General features: G+C 27.3%; 1 protein-coding gene across 1 annotated transcript; it reads right to left on the bottom strand.

The window, feature by feature from the left end:
- Window positions 1-21,408: 21,408 nt before the first annotated feature.
- On the bottom strand, window positions 21,409-24,334 carry LOC102804816 (carbohydrate sulfotransferase 14-like). The gene is made up of 4 exons (XM_006815227.2): window positions 24,155-24,334; window positions 22,916-22,938; window positions 22,610-22,665; window positions 21,409-22,224 (listed from the first exon to the last, which is right to left on the bottom strand). The coding sequence occupies exons 1-4, from the start codon at window positions 24,232-24,234 to the stop codon at window positions 21,409-21,411; spliced, it is 975 nt and encodes a 324-aa protein (XP_006815290.2). The 5' UTR covers window positions 24,235-24,334.
- Between the last annotated feature and the right edge of the window lie 571 nt (window positions 24,335-24,905).

Below are 24,905 nucleotides of genomic sequence, written 5' to 3' on the forward strand. Positions count from 1 at the left end.
TTGTAAAAACAATCAACTCTCTTTGTAATAACAATCAACTTTATTTGTAATAACAATCAACTCTCTTTGTAATAACAATCAACTCTCTTTGTAATAACAATCAACTCACTTTGTAATAACAATCAACTCTATTTGTAATAACAATCAACTCTATTGGTAATAACAATCAACTCTCTTTGTAATAACACTGAACTCTCTTTGTAATAACAATCAACTCACATTGTAATAACAATCAACTCACTTTGTAATAACAATCAACTCACTTTGTAATAACAATTATCTCACTTTGTAATAACAATCAACTCTCTTTGTAATAACAATTAACTTTGTTTGTAATAACAATCAACTCTCTTTGTAATAACAATCAACTTTCTTTGTAATAACAATCAACTCACTTTGTAATAACAATCAACTCTCTTTGTAATAACAATCAACTCTCTTTGTAATAACAATCATCTCTCTTTGTAATAACAATCAACTCACTTTGTAATAATAATCAACTCACTTTGTAATAACAATCAACTCTCTTTCTAATAACAATCAACTCACTTTGTAATAACAATCAACTCTCTTTCTAATAACAATCAACTCACTTTGTAATAACAATCAACTCTCTTTATAATAACAATCAACTCACTTTGTAATAACAATCAACTTACTCTGTAATAACAATCAACTCTATTTGTAATAACAATCAATTCTATTTGTAATAAAAATCAACTCCCTTTGGAATAACAATCAACTCTATTTGTAGTAATAATTAACTCTCTTTGCAATAACAATCAACTCTCTTTGTAAAAACAATCAACTCTCTTTGTAATAACAATCAACTTTATTTGTAATAACAATCAACTCTCTTTGTAATAACAATCAACTCTCTTTGTAATAACAATCAACTCACTTTGTAATAACAATCAACTCTATTTGTAATAACAATCAACTCTATTGGTAATAACAATCAACTCTCTTTGTAATAACACTGAACTCTCTTTGTAATAACAATCAACTCACATTGTAATAACAATCAACTCACTTTGTAATAACAATCAACTCACTTTGTAATAACAATTAACTCACTTTGTAATAACAATCAACTCTCTTTGTAATAACAATTAACTCTCTTTGTAATAACAATCAACTCACTTTGTAATAACAATTAACTCACTTTGTAATAACAATCAACTCTCTTTGTAATAACAATCAACTTTCTTTGTAATAACAATCAACTCACTTTGTAATAACAATCAACTCTCTTTGTAATAACAATCAACTCTCTTTGTAATAACAATCAACTCACATTGTAATAACAATCAACTCACTTTGTAATAACAATCAACTCACTTTGTAATAACAATTAACTCACTTTGTAATAACAATCAACTCTCTTTGTAATAACAATTAACTTTGTTTGTAATAACAATCAACTCTCTTTGTAATAACAATCAACTTTCTTTGTAATAACAATCAACTCACTTTGTAATAACAATCAACTCTCTTTGTAATAACAATCAACTCTCTTTGTAATAACAATCATCTCTCTTTGTAATAACAATCAACTCCCTTTGTAATAACAATCAACTCACTTTGTAATAACAATCAACTCTCTTTCTATTAACAATCAACTCACTTTGTAATAACAATCAACTCTCTTTCTAATAACAATCAACTCACTTTGTAATAACAATCAACTCTCTTTATAATAACAATCAACTCACTTTGTAATAACAATCAACTTACTCTGTAATAACAATCAACTCTATTTGTAATAACAATCAATTCTATTTGTAATAACAATCAACTCCCTTTGGAATAACAATCAACTCTATTTGTAGTAATAATTAACTCTCTTTGCAATAACAATCAACTCTCTTTGTAAAAACAATCAACTCTCTTTGTAATAACAATCAACTTTATTTGTAATAACAATCAACTCTCTTTGTAATAACAATCAACTCTCTTTGTAATAACAATCAACTCTCTTTGTAATAACAATCAACTCTATTTGTAATAACAATCAACACAATTGGTAATAACGATCAACTTACTTTGTGATAACAATCAACTCACTTTGTAATAACAATCAACTCTCTTTGTAATAACAATCAACTCTCTTTGTAATAACAATCAACTCACTTTGTAATAACAATCAACTCTCTTTGTAACAACAATTAACTCACTTTGTAATAACAATCAACTCTCTTTGTAATAACAATTAACTTTGTTTGTAATAACAATCAACTCTCTTTGTAATAACAATCAACTTTCTTTGTAATAACAATCAACTCACTTTGTAATAACAATCAACTCTCTTTGTAATAACAATCAACTCTCTTTGTAATAACAATCAACTCACTTTGTAATAACAATCAACTCTCTTTGTAATAACAATTAACTCTCTTTGTAATAACAATCAACTCTCTTTGTAATAACAATCAACTCTCTTTGTAATAACAATCAACTTTCTTTGTAATAACAATCAACTCTCTTTGTAATAACAATCAACTCACTTTGTAATAACAATCAACTCACTTTGTAATAACAATCAACTCTCTTTGTAATAACAATTAACTCTCTTTGTAATAACAATCACTCTCTTTGTAATAACAATCAACTCTCTTTGTAATAACAATCAACTTTCTTTGTAATAACAATCAACTCACTTTGTAATAACAATCAACTCTCTTTGTAATAACAATCAACTCTCTTTGTAATAACAATCAACTCACTTTGTAATAACAATCAACTCTCTTTGTAATAACAATTAACTCTCTTTGTAATAACAATCAACTCTCTTTGTAATAACAATCAACTCACCTTGTAATAACAATCAACTCTCTTTGTAATAACAATCAACTCTCTTTGTAATAACAATCAACTCACTTTGTAATAACAATCAACTCTCTTTGTAATAACAATTAACTCTCTTTGTAATAACAATCAACTCTCTTTGTAATAACAATCAACTTTCTTTGTAATAACAATCAACTCACTTTGTAATAACAATCAACTCACTTTGTAATAACAATCAACTCTCTTTGTAATAACAATCAACTCTCTTTGTAATAACAATTAACTTTGTTTGTAATAACAATCAACTCTCTTTGTAATAACAATCAACTTTCTTTGTAATAACAATCAACTCACTTTGTAATAACAATCAACTCTCTTTGTAATAACAATCAACTCTCTTTGTAATAACAATCAACTCACTTTGTAATAACAATCAACTCTCTTTGTAATAACAATTAACTCTCTTTGTAATAACAATCAACTCTCTTTGTAATAACAATCAACTCTCTTTGTAATAACAATCAACTCTCTTTGTAATAACAATCAACTCTCTTTGTAATAACAATCAACTCTCTTTGTAATAACAATCAACTTTCTTTGTAATAACAATCAACTCTCTTTGTAATAACAATCAACTCACTTTGTAATAACAATCAACTCACTTTGTAATAACAATCAACTCTCTTTGTAATAACAATCAACTCTCTTTGTAATAACAATTAACTTTGTTTGTAATAACAATCAACTCTCTTTGTAATAACAATCAACTTTCTTTGTAATAACAATCAACTCACTTTTTAATAACAATCAACTCTCTTTGTAATAACAATCAACTCTCTTTGTAATAACAATCAACTCACTTTGTAATAACAATCAACTCTCTTTGTAATAACAATTAACTCTCTTTGTAATAACAATCAACTCTCTTTGTAATAACAATCAACTTTCTTTGTAATAACAATCAACTCACTTTGTAATAACAATCAACTCACTTTGTAATAACAATCAACTTTCTTTGTAATAACAATCAACTCTCTTTGTAATAACAATCAACTTTCTTTGTAATAACAATCAACTCTCTTTGTAATAACAATCAACTTTCTTTGTAATAACAATCAACTCACTTTGTAATAACAATCAACTCTCTTTGTAATAACAATCAACTCTCTTTGTAATAACAATCATCTCTCTTTGTAATAACAATCAACTCCCTTTGTAATAACAATCAACTCACTTTGTAATAACAATCAACTCTCTAATAACAATCAACTCACTTTGTAATAACAATCAACTCTCTTTCTAATAACAATCAACTCACTTTGTAATAACAATCATCTCTCTTTGTAATAACAATCAACTCCCTTTGTAATAACAATCAACTCACTTTGTAATAACAATCAACTCTCTTTCTAATAACAATCAACTCACATTGTAATAACAATCAACTCTCTTTCTAATAACAATCAACTCACGTTGTAATAACAATCAACTCTCTTTATAATAACAATCAACTCACTTTGTAATAACAATCAACTTACTCTGTAATAACAATCAACTCTATTTGTAATAACAATCAATTCTATTTGTAATAACAATCAACTCCCTTTGGAATAACAATCAACTCTATTTGTAGTAATAATTAACTCTCTTTGCAATAACAATCAACTCTCTTTGTAAAAACAATCAACTCTCTTTGTAATAACAATCAACTCTCTTTGTAATAACAATCAACTCACTTTGTAATAACAATCAACTCTATTTGTAATAACAATCAACTCTATTGGTAATAACAATCAACTCTCTTTGTAATAACACTGAACTCTCTTTGTAATAACAATCAACTCACATTGTAATAACAATCAACTCACTTTGTAATAACAATCAACTCACTTTGTAATAACAATTATCTCACTTTGTAATAACAATCAACTCTCTTTGTAATAACAATTAACTTTGTTTGTAATAACAATCAACTCACTTTGTAATAACAATCAACTCTCTTTCTAATAACAATCAACTCACTTTGTAATAACAATCAACTCTCTTTCTAATAACAATCAACTCACTTTGTAATAACAATCAACTCTCTTTATAATAACAATCAACTCACTTTGTAATAACAATCAACTTACTCTGTAATAACAATTAACTCTATTTGTAATAACAATCAATTCTATTTGTAATAACAATCAACTCCCTTTGGAATAACAATCAACTCTATTTGTAGTAATAATTAACTCTCTTTGCAATAACAATCAACTCTCTTTGTAAAAACAATCAACTCTCTTTGTAATAACAATCAACTTTATTTGTAATAACAATCAACTCTCTTTGTAATAACAATCAACTCTCTTTGTAATAACTATCAACTCACTTTGTAATAACAATCAACTCTATTTGTAATAACAATCAACTCTATTGGTAATAACAATCAACTCTCTTTGTAATAACACTGAACTCTCTTTGTAATAACAATCAACTCACATTGTAATAACAATCAACTCACTTTGTAATAACAATCAACTCACTTTGTAATAACAATTAACTCACTTTGTAATAACAATCAACTCTCTTTGTAATAACAATTAACTCTCTTTGTAATAACAATCAACTCACTTTGTAATAACAATTAACTCACTTTGTAATAACAATCAACTCTCTTTGTAATAACAATCAACTCTCTTTGTAATAACAATCATCTCTCTTTGTAATAACAATCAACTCCCTTTGTAATAACAATCAACTCACTTTGTAATAACAATCAACTCTCTTTCTAATAACAATCAACTCACTTTGTAATAACAATCAACTCTCTTTCTAATAACAATCAACTCACTTTGTAATAACAATCAACTCTCTTTATAATAACAATCAACTCACTTTGTAATAACAATCAACTTACTCTGTAATAACAATCAACTCTATTTGTAATAACAATCAATTCTATTTGTAATAACAATCAACTCCCTTTGGAATAACAATCAACTCTATTTGTAGTAATAATTAACTCTCTTTGCAATAACAATCAACTCTCTTTGTAAAAACAATCAACTCTCTTTGTAATAACAATCAACTTTATTTGTAATAACAATCAACTCTCTTTGTAATAACAATCAACTCTCTTTGTAATAACAATCAACTCTCTTTGAAATAACAATCAACTCTATTTGTAATAACAATCAACACAATTGGTAATAACGATCAACTTACTTTGTGATAACAATCAACTCACTTTGTAATAACAATCAACTCTCTTTGTAATAACAATCAACTCTCTTTGTAATAACAATCAACTCACTTTGTAATAACAATCAACTCTCTTTGTAATAACAATTAACTCACTTTGTAATAACAATCAACTCTCTTTGTAATAACAATTAACTTTGTTTGTAATAACAATCAACTCTCTTTGTAATAACAATCAACTTTCTTTGTAATAACAATCAACTCACTTTGTAATAACAATCAACTCTCTTTGTAATAACAATCAACTCTCTTTGTAATAACAATCAACTCACTTTGTAATAACAATCAACTCTCTTTGTAATAACAATTAACTCTCTTTGTAATAACAATCAACTCTCTTTGTAATAACAATCAACTCTCTTTGTAATAACAATCAACTTTCTTTGTAATAACAATCAACTCTCTTTGTAATAACAATCAACTCACTTTGTAATAACAATCAACTCACTTTGTAATAACAATCAACTCTCTTTGTAATAACAATTAACTCTCTTTGTAATAACAATCACTCTCTTTGTAATAACAATCAACTCTCTTTGTAATAACAATCAACTTTCTTTGTAATAACAATCAACTCACTTTGTAATAACAATCAACTCTCTTTGTAATAACAATCAACTCTCTTTGTAATAACAATCAACTCACTTTGTAATAACAATCAACTCTCTTTGTAATAACAATTAACTCTCTTTGTAATAACAATCAACTCTCTTTGTAATAACAATCAACTCACCTTGTAATAACAATCAACTCTCTTTGTAATAACAATTAACTCTCTTTGTAATAACAATCAACTCACTTTGTAATAACAATTAACTCACTTTGTAATAACAATCAACTCTCTTTGTAATAACAATCAACTTTCTTTGTAATAACAATCAACTCACTTTGTAATAACAATCAACTCTCTTTGTAATAACAATCAACTCTCTTTGTAATAACAATCAACTCACATTGTAATAACAATCAACTCACTTTGTAATAACAATCAACTCAATTTGTAATAACAATTAACTCACTTTGTAATAACAATCAACTCTCTTTGTAATAACAATTAACTTTGTTTGTAATAACAATCAACTCTCTTTGTAATAACAATCAACTTTCTTTGTAATAACAATCAACTCACTTTGTAATAACAATCAACTCTCTTTGTAATAACAATCAACTCTCTTTGTAATAACAATCATCTCTCTTTGTAATAACAATCAACTCCCTTTGTAATAACAATCAACTCACTTTGTAATAACAATCAACTCTCTTTCTAATAACAATCAACTCACTTTGTAATAACAATCAACTCTCTTTCTAATAACAATCAACTCACTTTGTAATAACAATCAACTCTCTTTATAATAACAATCAACTCACTTTGTAATAACAATCAACTTACTCTGTAATAACAATCAACTCTATTTGTAATAACAATCAATTCTATTTGTAATAACAATCAACTCCCTTTGGAATAACAATCAACTCTATTTGTAGTAATAATTAACTCTCTTTGCAATAACAATCAACTCTCTTTGTAAAAACAATCAACTCTCTTTGTAATAACAATCAACTTTATTTGTAATAACAATCAACTCTCTTTGTAATAACAATCAACTCTCTTTGTAATAACAATCAACTCTCTTTGTAATAACAATCAACTCTATTTGTAATAACAATCAACACAATTGGTAATAACGATCAACTTACTTTGTGATAACAATCAACTCACTTTGTAATAACAATCAACTCTCTTTGTAATAACAATCAACTCTCTTTGTAATAACAATCAACTCACTTTGTAATAACAATCAACTCTCTTTGTAATAACAATTAACTCACTTTGTAATAACAATCAACTCTCTTTGTAATAACAATTAACTTTGTTTGTAATAACAATCAACTCTCTTTGTAATAACAATCAACTTTCTTTGTAATAACAATCAACTCACTTTGTAATAACAATCAACTCTCTTTGTAATAACAATCAACTCTCTTTGTAATAACAATCAACTCACTTTGTAATAACAATCAACTCTCTTTGTAATAACAATTAACTCTCTTTGTAATAACAATCAACTCTCTTTGTAATAACAATCAACTCTCTTTGTAATAACAATCAACTTTCTTTGTAATAACAATCAACTCTCTTTGTAATAACAATCAACTCACTTTGTAATAACAATCAACTCACTTTGTAATAACAATCAACTCTCTTTGTAATAACAATTAACTCACTTTGTAATAACAATCAACTCTCTTTGTAATAACAATTAACTTTGTTTGTAATAACAATCAACTCTCTTTGTAATAACAATCAACTTTCTTTGTAATAACAATCAACTCACTTTGTAATAACAATCAACTCTCTTTGTAATAACAATCAACTCTCTTTGTAATAACAATCAACTCACTTTGTAATAACAATCAACTCTCTTTGTAATAACAATTAACTCTCTTTGTAATAACAATCAACTCTCTTTGTAATAACAATCAACTCTCTTTGTAATAACAATCAACTTTCTTTGTAATAACAATCAACTCTCTTTGTAATAACAATCAACTCACTTTGTAATAACAATCAACTCACTTTGTAATAACAATCAACTCTCTTTGTAATAACAATTAACTCTCTTTGTAATAACAATCACTCTCTTTGTAATAACAATCAACTCTCTTTGTAATAACAATCAACTTTCTTTGTAATAACAATCAACTCACTTTGTAATAACAATCAACTCTCTTTGTAATAACAATCAACTCTCTTTGTAATAACAATCAACTCACTTTGTAATAACAATCAACTCTCTTTGTAATAACAATTAACTCTCTTTGTAATAACAATCAACTCTCTTTGTAATAACAATCAACTCACCTTGTAATAACAATCAACTCTCTTTGTAATAACAATCAACTCTCTTTGTAATAACAATCAACTCACTTTGTAATAACAATCAACTCTCTTTGTAATAACAATTAACTCTCTTTGTAATAACAATCAACTCTCTTTGTAATAACAATCAACTTTCTTTGTAATAACAATCAACTCACTTTGTAATAACAATCAACTCACTTTGTAATAACAATCAACTCTCTTTGTAATAACAATCAACTCTCTTTGTAATAACAATTAACTTTGTTTGTAATAACAATCAACTCTCTTTGTAATAACAATCAACTTTCTTTGTAATAACAATCAACTCACTTTGTAATAACAATCAACTCTCTTTGTAATAACAATCAACTCTCTTTGTAATAACAATCAACTCACTTTGTAATAACAATCAACTCTCTTTGTAATAACAATTAACTCTCTTTGTAATAACAATCAACTCTCTTTGTAATAACAATCAACTCTCTTTGTAATAACAATCAACTCTCTTTGTAATAACAATCAACTTTCTTTGTAATAACAATCAACTCTCTTTGTAATAACAATCAACTCACTTTGTAATAACAATCAACTCACTTTGTAATAACAATCAACTCTCTTTGTAATAACAATCAACTCTCTTTGTAATAACAATTAACTTTGTTTGTAATAACAATCAACTCTCTTTGTAATAACAATCAACTTTCTTTGTAATAACAATCAACTCACTTTTTAATAACAATCAACTCTCTTTGTAATAACAATCAACTCTCTTTGTAATAACAATCAACTCACTTTGTAATAACAATCAACTCTCTTTGTAATAACAATTAACTCTCTTTGTAATAACAATCAACTCTCTTTGTAATAACAATCAACTTTCTTTGTAATAACAATCAACTCACTTTGTAATAACAATCAACTCACTTTGTAATAACAATCAACTTTCTTTGTAATAACAATCAACTCTCTTTGTAATAACAATCAACTTTCTTTGTAATAACAATCAACTCTCTTTGTAATAACAATCAACTTTCTTTGTAATAACAATCAACTCACTTTGTAATAACAATCAACTCTCTTTGTAATAACAATCAACTCTCTTTGTAATAACAATCATCTCTCTTTGTAATAACAATCAACTCCCTTTGTAATAACAATCAACTCACTTTGTAATAACAATCAACTCTCTAATAACAATCAACTCACTTTGTAATAACAATCAACTCTCTTTCTAATAACAATCAACTCACTTTGTAATAACAATCAACTCTCTTTATAATAACAATCAACTCACTTTGTAATAACAATCAACTTACTCTGTAATAACAATCAACTCTATTTGTAATAACAATCAATTCTATTTGTAATAACAATCAACTCCCTTTGGAATAACAATCAACTCTATTTGTAGTAATAATTAACTCTCTTTGCAATAACAATCAACTCTCTTTGTAAAAACAATCAACTCTCTTTGTAATAACAATCAACTTTATTTGTAATAACAATCAACTCTCTTTGTAATAACAATCAACTCACTTTGTAATAACAATCAACTCTATTTGTAATAACAATCAACTCTATTGGTAATAACAATCAACTCTCTTTGTAATAACAATCAACTCAATTGGTAATAACGATCAACTTACTTTGTGATAACAATCAACTCACTTTGTAATAACAAACAACTCTCTTTGTAATAACAATCAACTCTCTTTGTAATAACAATCAACTCACTTTGTAATAACAATCAACTCTCTTTGTAATAACAATCAACTCTCTTTGTAATAACAATCAACTCACTTTGTAATAACAATCAACTCACTTTGTAATAACAATTAACTCACTTTGTAATAACAATCAACTCTCTTTGTAATAACAATCAACTCTCTTTGTAAAAACAATCAACTCTCTTTGTAATAACAATCAACTCACTTTGTAATAACAATCAACTCACTTTGTAATAACAATCAACTCTCTTTGTAATAACAATCAACTCTCTTTGTAATAACAATTAACTTTGTTTGTAATAACAATCAACTCTCTTTGTAATAACAATCAACTTTCTTTGTAATAACAATCAACTCACTTTGTAATAACAATCAACTCTCTTTGTAATAACAATCAACTCTCTTTGTAATAACAATCAACTCACTTTGTAATAACAATCAACTCTCTTTGTAATAACAATTAACTCTCTTTGTAATAACAATCAACTCGCTTTGTAATAACAATCAACTCTCTTTGTAATAACAATCAACTTTCTTTGTAATAACAATCAACTCTCTTTGTAATAACAATCAACTCTCTTTGTAATAACAATCAACTCACTTGGTAATAACAATCAACTCTCTTTGTAATAACAATCAACTCTCTTTGTAATAACAATTAACTTTGTTTGTAATAACAATCAACTCTCTTTGTAATAACAATCAACTTTCTTTGTAATAACAATCAACTCACTTTGTAATAACAATCAACTCTCTTTGCAATAACAATCAACTCTCTTTGTAAAAACAATCAACTCACTTTGTAATAACAATCAACTCACTTTGTAATAACAATCAACTTTCTTTGTAATAACAATCAACTCTCTTTGTAATAACAATCAACTTTCTTTGTAATAACAATCAACTCTCTTTGTAATAACAATCAACTTTCTTTGTAATAACAATCAACTCACTTTGTAATAACAATCAACTCACTTTGTAATAACAATCAACTTTCTTTGTAATAACAATCAACTCTCTTTGTAATAACAATCAACTTTCTTTGTAATAACAATCAACTCTCTTTGTAATAACAATCAACTCACTTTGTAATAACAATCAACTTTCTTTGTAATAACAATCAACTCTCTTTGTAATAACAATCAACTTTCTTTGTAATAACAATCAACTCTCTTTGTAATAACAATCAACTTTCTTTGTAATAACAATCAACTCACTTTTTAATAACAATCAACTCTCTTTGTAATAACAATCAACTCTCTTTGTAATAACAATCAACTCACTTTGTAATAACAATCAACTCTCTTTGTAATAACAATTAACTCTCTTTGTAATAACAATCAACTCTCTTTGTAATAACAATCAACTTTCTTTGTAATAACAATCAACTCACTTTGTAATAACAATCAACTCACTTTGTAATAACAATCAACTTTCTTTGTAATAACAATCAACTCTCTTTGTAATAACAATCAACTTTCTTTGTAATAACAATCAACTCTCTTTGTAATAACAATCAACTTTCTTTGTAATAACAATCAACTCACTTTGTAATAACAATCAACTCTCTTTGTAATAACAATCAACTCTCTTTGTAATAACAATCATCTCTCTTTGTAATAACAATCAACTCCCTTTGTAATAACAATCAACTCACTTTGTAATAACAATCAACTCTCTAATAACAATCAACTCACTTTGTAATAACAATCAACTCTCTTTCTAATAACAATCAACTCACTTTGTAATAACAATCAACTCTCTTTATAATAACAATCAACTCACTTTGTAATAACAATCAACTTACTCTGTAATAACAATCAACTCTATTTGTAATAACAATCAATTCTATTTGTAATAACAATCAACTCCCTTTGGAATAACAATCAACTCTATTTGTAGTAATAATTAACTCTCTTTGCAATAACAATCAACTCTCTTTGTAAAAACAATCAACTCTCTTTGTAATAACAATCAACTTTATTTGTAATAACAATCAACTCTCTTTGTAATAACAATCAACTCACTTTGTAATAACAATCAACTCTATTTGTAATAACAATCAACTCTATTGGTAATAACAATCAACTCTCTTTGTAATAACAATCAACTCAATTGGTAATAACGATCAACTTACTTTGTGATAACAATCAACTCACTTTGTAATAACAAACAACTCTCTTTGTAATAACAATCAACTCTCTTTGTAATAACAATCAACTCACTTTGTAATAACAATCAACTCTCTTTGTAATAACAATCAACTCTCTTTGTAATAACAATCAACTCACTTTGTAATAACAATCAACTCACTTTGTAATAACAATTAACTCACTTTGTAATAACAATCAACTCTCTTTGTAATAACAATCAACTCTCTTTGTAAAAACAATCAACTCTCTTTGTAATAACAATCAACTCACTTTGTAATAACAATCAACTCACTTTGTAATAACAATCAACTCTCTTTGTAATAACAATCAACTCTCTTTGTAATAACAATTAACTTTGTTTGTAATAACAATCAACTCTCTTTGTAATAACAATCAACTTTCTTTGTAATAACAATCAACTCACTTTGTAATAACAATCAACTCTCTTTGTAATAACAATCAACTCTCTTTGTAATAACAATCAACTCACTTTGTAATAACAATCAACTCTCTTTGTAATAACAATTAACTCTCTTTGTAATAACAATCAACTCGCTTTGTAATAACAATCAACTCTCTTTGTAATAACAATCAACTTTCTTTGTAATAACAATCAACTCTCTTTGTAATAACAATCAACTCTCTTTGTAATAACAATCAACTCACTTGGTAATAACAATCAACTCTCTTTGTAATAACAATCAACTCTCTTTGTAATAACAATTAACTTTGTTTGTAATAACAATCAACTCTCTTTGTAATAACAATCAACTTTCTTTGTAATAACAATCAACTCACTTTGTAATAACAATCAACTCTCTTTGCAATAACAATCAACTCTCTTTGTAAAAACAATCAACTCACTTTGTAATAACAATCAACTCACTTTGTAATAACAATCAACTTTCTTTGTAATAACAATCAACTCTCTTTGTAATAACAATCAACTTTCTTTGTAATAACAATCAACTCTCTTTGTAATAACAATCAACTTTCTTTGTAATAACAATCAACTCACTTTGTAATAACAATCAACTCACTTTGTAATAACAATCAACTTTCTTTGTAATAACAATCAACTCTCTTTGTAATAACAATCAACTTTCTTTGTAATAACAATCAACTCTCTTTGTAATAACAATCAACTCACTTTGTAATAACAATCAACTTTCTTTGTAATAACAATCAACTCTCTTTGTAATAACAATCAACTTTCTTTGTAATAACAATCAACTCTCTTTGTAATAACAATCAACTTTCTTTGTAATAACAATCAACTCACTTTGTAATAACAATCAACTCTCTTTGTAATAACAATCAACTCTCTTTGTAATAACAATCATCTCTCTTTGTAATAACAATCAACTCCCTTTGTAATAACAATCAACTCACTTTGTAATAACAATCAACTCTCTTTGTAATAACAATCAACTCTCTTTGTAATAACAATCAACTCACTTTGTAATAACAATCAACTCTCTTTGTAATAACGATTAACTCTCTTTGTAATAACAATCAACTCTCTTTGTAATAACAATCAACTTACTCTGTAATAACAATCAACTCTGTTTGTAATAACAATCAATTCTATTTGTAATAACAATCAACTCCCTTTGGAATAACAATCAACTCTATTTGTAGTAATAATTAACTCTCTTTGCAATAACAATCAACTCTCTTTGTAAAAACAATCAACTCTCTTTGTAATAACAATCAACTTTATTTGTAATAACAATCAACTCTCTTTGTAATAACAATCAACTCACTTTGTAATAACAATCAACTCTATTTGTAATAACAATCAACTCTATTGGTAATAACAATCAACTCTCTTTGTAATAACAATCAACTCAATTGGTAATAACGATCAACTTACTTTGTGATAACAATCAACTCACTTTGTAATAACAAACAACTCTCTTTGTAATAACAATCAACTCTCTTTGTAATAACAATCAACTCACTTTGTAATAACAATCAACTCTCTTTGTAATAACAATCAACTCTCTTTGTAATAACAATCAACTCACTTTGTAATAACAATCAACTCACTTTGTAATAACAATTAACTCACTTTGTAATAACAATCAACTCTCTTTGTAATAACAATCAACTCTCTTTGTAAAAACAATCAACTCTCTTTGTAATAACAATCAACTCACTTTGTAATAACAATCAACTCACTTTGTAATAACAATCAACTCTCTTTGTAATAACAATCAACTCTCTTTGTAATAACAATTAACTTTGTTTGTAATAACAATCAACTCTCTTTGTAATAACAATCAACTTTCTTTGTAATAACAATCAACTCACTTTGTAATAACAATCAACTCTCTTTGTAATAACAATCAACTCTCTTTGTAATAACAATCAACTCACTTTGTAATAACAATCAACTCTCTTTGTAATAACAATTAACTCTCTTTGTAATAACAATCAACTCGCTTTGTAATAACAATCAACTCTCTTTGTAATAACAATCAACTTTCTTTGTAATAACAATCAACTCTCTTTGTAATAACAATCAACTCTCTTTGTAATAACAATCAACTCACTTGGTAATAACAATCAACTCTCTTTGTAATAACAATCAACTCTCTTTGTAATAACAATTAACTTTGTTTGTAATAACAATCAACTCTCTTTGTAATAACAATCAACTTTCTTTGTAATAACAATCAACTCACTTTGTAATAACAATCAACTCTCTTTGCAATAACAATCAACTCTCTTTGTAAAAACAATCAACTCACTTTGTAATAACAATCAACTCACTTTGTAATAACAATCAACTTTCTTTGTAATAACAATCAACTCTCTTTGTAATAACAATCAACTTTCTTTGTAATAACAATCAACTCTCTTTGTAATAACAATCAACTTTCTTTGTAATAACAATCAACTCACTTTGTAATAACAATCAACTCTCTTTGTAATAACAATCAACTCTCTTTGTAATAACAATCAACTCACTTTGTAATAACAATGAACTCTCTTTGTAATAACAATTAACTCTCTTTGTAATAACAATCAACTCTCTTTGTAATAACAATCAACTTTCTTTGTAATAACAATCAACTCACTTTGTAATAACAATCAACTCACTTTGTAATAACAATCAACTTTCTTTGTAATAACAATCAACTCTCTTTGTAATAACAATCAACTTTCTTTGTAATAACAATCAACTCTCTTTGTAATAACAATCAACTTTCTTTGTAATAACAATCAACTCACTTTGTAATAACAATCAACTCTCTTTGTAATAACAATCAACTCTCTTTGTAATAACAATCATCTCTCTTTGTAATAACAATCAACTCCCTTTGTAATAACAATCAACTCACTTTGTAATAACAATCAACTCTCTAATAACAATCAACTCACTTTGTAATAACAATCAACTCTCTTTCTAATAACAATCAACTCACTTTGTAATAACAATCAACTCTCTTTATAATAACAATCAACTCACTTTGTAATAACAATCAACTTACTCTGTAATAACAATCAACTCTATTTGTAATAACAATCAATTCTATTTGTAATAACAATCAACTCCCTTTGGAATAACAATCAACTCTATTTGTAGTAATAATTAACTCTCTTTGCAATAACAATCAACTCTCTTTGTAAAAACAATCAACTCTCTTTGTAATAACAATCAACTTTATTTGTAATAACAATCAACTCTCTTTGTAATAACAATCAACTCTCTTTGTAATAACAATCAACTCACTTTGTAATAACAATCAACTCTATTTGTAATAACAATCAACTCTATTGGTAATAACAATCAACTCTCTTTGTAATAACACTGAACTCTCTTTGTAATAACAATCAACTCACATTATAATAACAATCAACTCTCTTTGTAATAACAATCAACTCTATTTGTAATAACAATCAACTCAATTGGTAATAACGATCAACTTACTTTGTGATAACAATCAACTCACTTTGTAATAACAATCAACTCTCTTTGTAATAACAATCAACTCTCTTTGTAATAACAATCAACTCACTTTGTAATAACAATCAACTCTCTTTGTAATAACAATCAACTCTCTTTGTAATAACAATCAACTCACTTTGTAATAACAATCAACTCACTTTGTAATAACAATTAACTCACTTTGTAATAACAATCAACTCTCTTTGTAATAACAATCAACTCTCTTTGTAAAAACAATCAACTCTCTTTGTAATAACAATCAACTCACTTTGTAATAACAATCAACTCACTTTGTAATAACAATCAACTCTCTTTGTAATAACAATCAACTCTCTTTCTAATAACAATTAACTTTGTTTTTAATAACAATCAACTCTCTTTGTAATAACAATCAACTTTCTTTGTAATAACAATCAATTCACTTTGTAATAACAATCAACTCTCTTTGTAATAACAATCAACTCTCTTTGTAATAACAATCAACTCACTTTGTAATAACAATCAACTCTCTTTGTAATAACAATTAACTCTCTTTGTAATAACAATCAACTCGCTTTGTAATAACAATCAACTCTCTTTGTAATAACAATCAACTTTCTTTGTAATAACAATCAACTCTCTTTGTAATAACAATCAACTCTCTTTGTAATAACAATCAACTCACTTTGTAATAACAATCAACTCTCTTTGTAATAACAATCAACTCTCTTTGTAATAACAATTAACTTTGTTTGTAATAACAATCAACTCTCTTTGTAATAACAATCAACTTTCTTTGTAATAACAATCAACTCACTTTGTAATAACAATCAACTCTCTTTGCAATAACAATCAACTCTCTTTGTAAAAACAATCAACTCACTTTGTAATAACAATCAACTCACTTTGTAATAACAATCAACTTTCTTTGTAATAACAATCAACTCTCTTTGTAATAACAATCAACTTTCTTTGTAATAACAATCAACTTTCTTTGTAATAACAATCAACTCACTTTGTAATAACAATCAACTCTCTTTGTAATAACAATCAACTCTCTTTGTAATAACAATCATCTCTCTTTGTAATAACAATCAACTCTCTTTGTAATAACAATCAACTCACTTTGTAGTAACAATCAACTCTCTTTCTAATAACAATCAACTCACTTTGTAATAACAATCAACTCTCTTTATAATAACAATCAACTCACTTTGTAATAACAATCAACTTTGTTTGTAATAACAATCAACTTTCTTTGTAATAACAATCAACTTTCTTTGTAATAACAATCAACTCACTTTGTAATAACAATCAACTCTCTTTGTAATAACAATCAACTCTCTTTGTAATAACAATCAACTCACTTTGTAATAACAATCAACTCTCTTTGTAATAACAATTAACTCTCTTTGTAATAACAATCAACTCTCTTTGTAATAACAATCAACTCTCTTTGTAATAACAATCAACTCTCTTTGTAATAACAATCAACTCTCTTTGTAATAACAATCAACTTTCTTTGTAATAACAATCAACTCTCTTTGTAATAACAATCAACTCACTTTGTAATAACAATCAACTCACTTTGTAATAACAATCAACTCTCTTTGTAATAACAATCAACTCTCTTTGTAATAACAATTAACTTTGTTTGTAATAACAATCAACTCTCTTTGTAATAACAATCAACTTTCTTTGTAATAACAATCAACTCACTTTGTAATAACAATCAACTCTCTTTGTAATAACAATCAACTCTCTTTGTAATAACAATCAACTTTCTTTGTAATAACAATCAACTCACTTTGTAATAACAATCAACTCACTTTGTAATAACAATCAACTTTCTTTGTAATAACAATCAACTCTCTTTGTAATAACAATCAACTTTCTTTGTAATAACAATCAACTCTCTTTGTAATAACAATCAACTTTCTTTGCAATAACAATCAACTCTCTTTGTAAAAACAATCAACTCTCTTTGTAATAACAATCAACTTTATTTGTAATAACAATCAACTCTCTTTGTAATAACAATCAACTTTCTTTGTAATAACAATCAACTCACTTTGTAATAACAATCAACTCTATTTGTAATAACAATCAACTCTATTGGTAATAACAATCAACTCTCTTTGTAATAACATTCAACTCTCTTTGTAATAACAATCAACTCACATTGTAATAACAATCAACTCACTTTGTAATAACAATCAAGTCTATTTGTAATAACAATCAACTCAATTGTTAATAACGATCAACTTACTTTGTGATAACAATCAACTCACTTTGTAATAACAATCAACTCTCTTTGTAATAACAATCAACTCTCTTTGTAATAACAATCAAGTCACTTTGTAATAACAATCAACTGTCTTTGTAATAACAATCAACTCACTTTGTAATAACAATCAACTCTCTTTGTAATAACAATCAACTGTCTTTGTAATAACAATCAACTCTATTTGTAATAACAATCAAGTCACTTTGTAATAACAATCAACTGTCTTTGTAATAACAATCAACTGTCTTTGTAATAACAATCAACTCTCTTTGTAATAACAATCAACTCTCTTTGTAATGACAATCAACTCACTTCGTAATAACAATCAACTCTATTGGTAATAACAATCAACTTTCTTTGTAATAACAGTCAACTCTCTTTGTAATAACAATAAACTCACTTTGTAATAACAATCAACTCACTTTGTAATAACAATCAACTCTCATTTTAATAACAATAAACTCTATTTGTAATAACAATCAACTCACTTTGTAATAACAATCAACTCACTTTATAATAACAATCAACTTCCTTTGTAATAACAATCAACTCTCTTTGTAATAACAATCAACTCTCTTTGTAAATACAATCAACTCACTTTGTAATTACAATCAACTCTCTTTGTAATAACAATCAACTCACTTTGTAATAACAATCAACTCTATTTGTAATAACAATCAACTCTCTGTGTAATAACAATTAACTTTCTTTGTAATAACAATCAACTCTCTTTGTAATAACAATCAACTCTATTTGTAATAACAATCAACTCTCTTTTTAATAACAATCAACTCTCTTTTTAATAACAATCAAACCTATAATAAACGGAAGTCATACCATTCTACTAGTTTTTTGTCTGATTGATAGTCATCTGGCTTACCCGCCTTCCCGTGTAAAGCCCTAGTATTCCCCAAATCTGAATTTTGTGATTGATTTTATTTTATTTTTAACTCGATTATAAAATTATGAACACATCTTCATTAGGGTTGTCATCAAGGATCAATCGGGAAGAAAGAAAGATCAATTGGAGAAAACTGCATCCGATTGACATGGAAACAGCAATGTTGAGAATGATTCTTGATTGACAACTCAAAACTCTAAAATGTTCATTATGAGAGTCGCCCTTGAGACAAGAAGCAATTGGATCTTGTTGCCATGGAAACAAAATCTTTTCAAAGATTAATTATTAACAAACAACTTAAATAACTATGTATGACTGAATTTGACTATGTGTGACTATGTTACAAAGACAATTGATCAGATTTTAGAAAACTTTGTCCTACAGAGAAAGACTCACATTTATTTTTGTCAAATCACATGCTTGAATCTAACATGACTATTGGTATTTTACTGACATTAAATTTCTTCTACGATCATAAAACCATGTGACAATGTCATAATATGTCAACTGAGCATATATTCTCTTTGCTATCTAACATTGCATATAAGTGAATAGATGAATGGTAAACAGAAATAATAATATAACCACGACAATAATTACAGGAACAGGAAACAAAGTTGAGCTTGAATCATTCCGACCTAATTTGACCTAAACTTGATTCATGTGTAAACATACGACGACCGAAGTCTATAGTTAAAGATCATGATCATGAAATCTGACCCCCAGAAGACATATATGGTTAAGCAATAATAATGAACTTGAGCATCACGGAAATAAAATAAACTTAAAATGACAACTTTACAATTCACTCATGGTGTTTATAAATATTCTTACCATGATAAACATAAATGAACGGTCAAGCACAAAGCTTATTATTCAAAATGTATTGATGTAAGCTTTTACACAACAAAAAATAGTCAATTAGAGAGATAATTATGTACATCCTTCCTAACTGCACAGAACGTTTAAATATACAAATTTTCATCATTTCCCATATTACCAATACTAAATAAATGTGGATATATCACAAACGTATTATATGGAATCATGCTTACTTAAAATACTTTTCACTCTTATTTCGCAACATTAAAACTAATCATAAAATAAGCTGAAGAGAAATTATCTGTTGATACACGCAAAGTATTCGCAAACGATCTTATTCATACCGGCATATGTATGATTCATTTTTTAGAGATTCCCTTCAAACAGTTTCACTGTGTATAACACGTTATGTATTTTAACATATACGCATTCCTCATATATGGATTAATATGAATTTGAATTACTGTTGTAATCAGGAGATTGCACATTAATGTAGTTCAGTTGAAATAGTCGATATATAATGTATTTTCATATACAAGGTTCACTTATATCTTCAGTACATAACGTTTTATAAAGAACCCATACTATGATGAAAACTCTGATGACTATAGTTTTATAAAATGTGATTAATAGCATTATACCAAAATGTATATTAATATTACATGAACTTTAAATGCATTTAATTGTCAGTATGTTTTGTCACTATTCTAGGGGGACTATAACCAAATATCTCATAATCTAAGTGGTAGTATTCCACTAATTGCTTCTTCATTTGCCATGGCAATGTTTGAAAGGTTTGGTCAAAATGTTCGTTTCCTTTTCGTTTGTGAACCTCTGGAAAAACTACAAAGTTGTTAATTCCTAGTACTTTGAGAGCAAAAGGTCCATCCTGAGCTAACATCTCAATGTGTCCGATGAATGTATAATTTATTTCACATATATGGGAATTTAAATATTGTGGCAACCAATGTCTCGACACTGGCAAAGGTGTTAGTCCATTTGAAATTACAATTTGTGCAAACTCCTTGAAGGTTATGTTCAATCTTCCGTGTTGTGTATTTTTGCTTTTTGGATATTGTTTCCTAATATCAAGAATCATAGATCTATATAGCTTTTCATATAAAGCTGATAATCGTGCAGAAATATGAAATTTACTATAATAACAAGAAACCAATCTTTCCAGTGGATCACGGACAAAAAGCACTTCTGTGTATTGTTTTAACTTCTGTAGTGATTGACAAGTAATCATGTTCGTCCCATTACCAATTCTGCATTTTTCACCAGTATTATGTAGAACACTTTGCCACATAGTAGATCCCACCTTAGGCACGAGTTGGAACATAAACTTATATTTTTCAGAGAAGAAAACAGATGCCCTCGATGTGCTATTATATGTTACATTATAACATCTACACGATTGTCTTGCATGTGTTATTCTGTCTTGGTTCGATAATATAGGACTGTATGTGTCATTGGTATTATTTCTTTCCCATTTCTAAAACAATAAACATATCAAATAAATCAGTATTTAAAAAAATAAAGATAGGCTTGCTAGCTATCAACATTAATAATAAAAAAAATAAAAAAGTATATGTTTAAAAATCCTGATTATGCATCACATTGAAGACAATTTAGAATACACAATATATATCGATCTGAATAGGTTGCAAATCGTTAATTCTGTTTTATTTTAACAGCATATTTGACATTTCTGATCCATGTTTAATCATAAACTGAATTAAGTATAAATGTATATTTATAATTACCGATCACAAATTAGTGTAGTTGTATTTGTTGATATAAAACATTTATAAATAATATGGTCAATAACAAAACTATCAAGAAAAACAAATTTAGTTCACGATTTGGTTCATACGTACGTGCGCTACTCCATCAGGTTTCCTCGCTGTGATAATGCGCCCATTTATGTTCCAACCTGAAAACATATTTATTTATTGTTAGATTAAACGTTGATGTTAAACTTATACGACTATGCATGTAATCCAGTGTGGTCCCTTTGTAAGGGAGCAATAAAACCTAAAACTGCCTAAATACTTATATTGTGTTGATTATTATTAACTCCAAGCGGCGGGAGACTTTTTTGGAATGGACTTATTATATCACTATGAGTGAATTGTAGATGCAATGTATGGTCTAAAATAGTTGGAAACAAATAAATGTCTTACCTTGTAAAGTGTTTTTATCCAAACTTGTGGGAGTGAGTGAAAAGGAGTGAGAGAAAAGTGAGAACACCAACGAAAAATATGCAATATTATATACAGACTTTACTATTACTATCATAAAAGAGTTCACATTGTTACCCGCTGTGCTTGGAGCAATTACATACACACGTTATACGTCACATGTATTTGCATATGCCATACTACCCCATTATTATGACGTATTAATAAATAAAATTATTCGAAAAAGTCGAAAAATCATGTGAATCATGGTTAGCGCAAGTCATATGAATAGCGATTTACAATAAATTAGACAAGCATCTATAAAAACAAACACTTCTGAATGTTAAGACCCACCTATCGTCACAAAATCTGTGGTATTGATGAAAGAAGATATTATTGGACATTTCGTCAAACAAATTTTAGAAACTGTTTATTAGTTCGAATTCTGTCCAAATATTCCCATCAGGTCTTAAATACGTAATATTCTGATGCCAGTGTATAGTAAAAGTTGTATGGTTCACGTCTTTCTCAACATCTTAATACACAACCTTGTTTACAGTATTTTAAATAGATATTTTCCAATATCGTACGTATTTCTTCCTTTAAAGCATGTTTTTTTTCAATTAATATGTCATAGCTGAATATTCAATGTGTCCTACTGTAAACAACACTTAACATTTAATCCCTCTTCCAGTGACAGGGTTGCCTAATAAATTAATGCATACGATTCTTCCCAAAGTATTAAAAAGTGTACGTCTTCGTAGTTACAACGTATACTACTGAATAGCACTATGTACCCGAATGATAACGTTTAACTGTCAACATTACATTTTGTCAACTACAGTCTTAGTGGTAAATAACATTCAGTCAGCAAACTTGAGAAACGTGGCTGGTAAACAAATGCACACCTACTATTTTTTATTATAGATATAGAGATACCAATTTCCTAACTTGAATTCAAACTGTTCTATACAACTGTATGCATAGTAGCCAAGAAATCTGCCATCTGCTTGTTGTTAGTGTTTTGTCTGACACCTGAGTAGTTTGAACATTATTAATATCTCTTAGTTTTTACATTGTACTGCTCTCTGAGTTGCTTGTGACCGTTCTAGTTGAAATTTCACATTGGTTTATCTGGTGTATCAAACAACGCTTTAAAAACACGTATAGCACGATATAATGATTAAAGAGCTGACTACTTAATATATACAAATTTCACCTAGAGATAAATTATTACAATACCTGGGGGATATCGCAAATATTGCCAACAATAATGATAGTATTACCAGCGGTATATATCGCACTGCTCCCATCGTGGCCATTTGAAGAGTAATATATATATATATATATATATATATATTGAGCAAATGGCATAATTCAAGCCTGCCAATCGCATTTGATTATGACGCCCTGATACCGTTGACTATCGAAAAGAATGGCAAGCTACAGGGTCTTAAGTCCATAAATAATAAACTATGTAGCAGATGGGTTATTATTTTTTTTTTCAAACAATATTATATTATGTGTGCATTCGTTATATTATAATTAATCACGACTATGTACATTCGATATGTTTTTACCACAGTCAAATGGCATACAAATGAATAATAATGTTGGTCAAATGGATAATTTGGTCGTGAACAGTTGGTATTTTTTTTTGCCTGATTTTTATGAATGTGAAAAAAGCGTTACTCAACTTGTCCCCTTTTTAGCTTAATGTCGTATCCTAGATGGCGGTCCTAATAGTGAATATCGCATTTGGTTTATTATCCCTTATACGCCAGCTGGCTGTGGTTTTATCATAATAAAATTGTGAATATACATAATATAATGCACGACCAAGTGATACGTTTGGGCAACATAGTTTTTGTGTGGAAAGATCCTTTGCATACACCCGGCATACACCTAATTACACGAAGAACATACAACACTCAACATTTTATTTGAAACCGAAATTGTCATCTAACTGCAAGGCCGTCGCTGATTGGCTCAT

This window comes from Saccoglossus kowalevskii, chromosome 4 (assembly GCF_978046115.1).
Source record: "Saccoglossus kowalevskii chromosome 4, keSacKowa6.1, whole genome shotgun sequence".
Taxonomy (NCBI): Eukaryota; Metazoa; Hemichordata; class Enteropneusta; family Harrimaniidae; genus Saccoglossus; species Saccoglossus kowalevskii.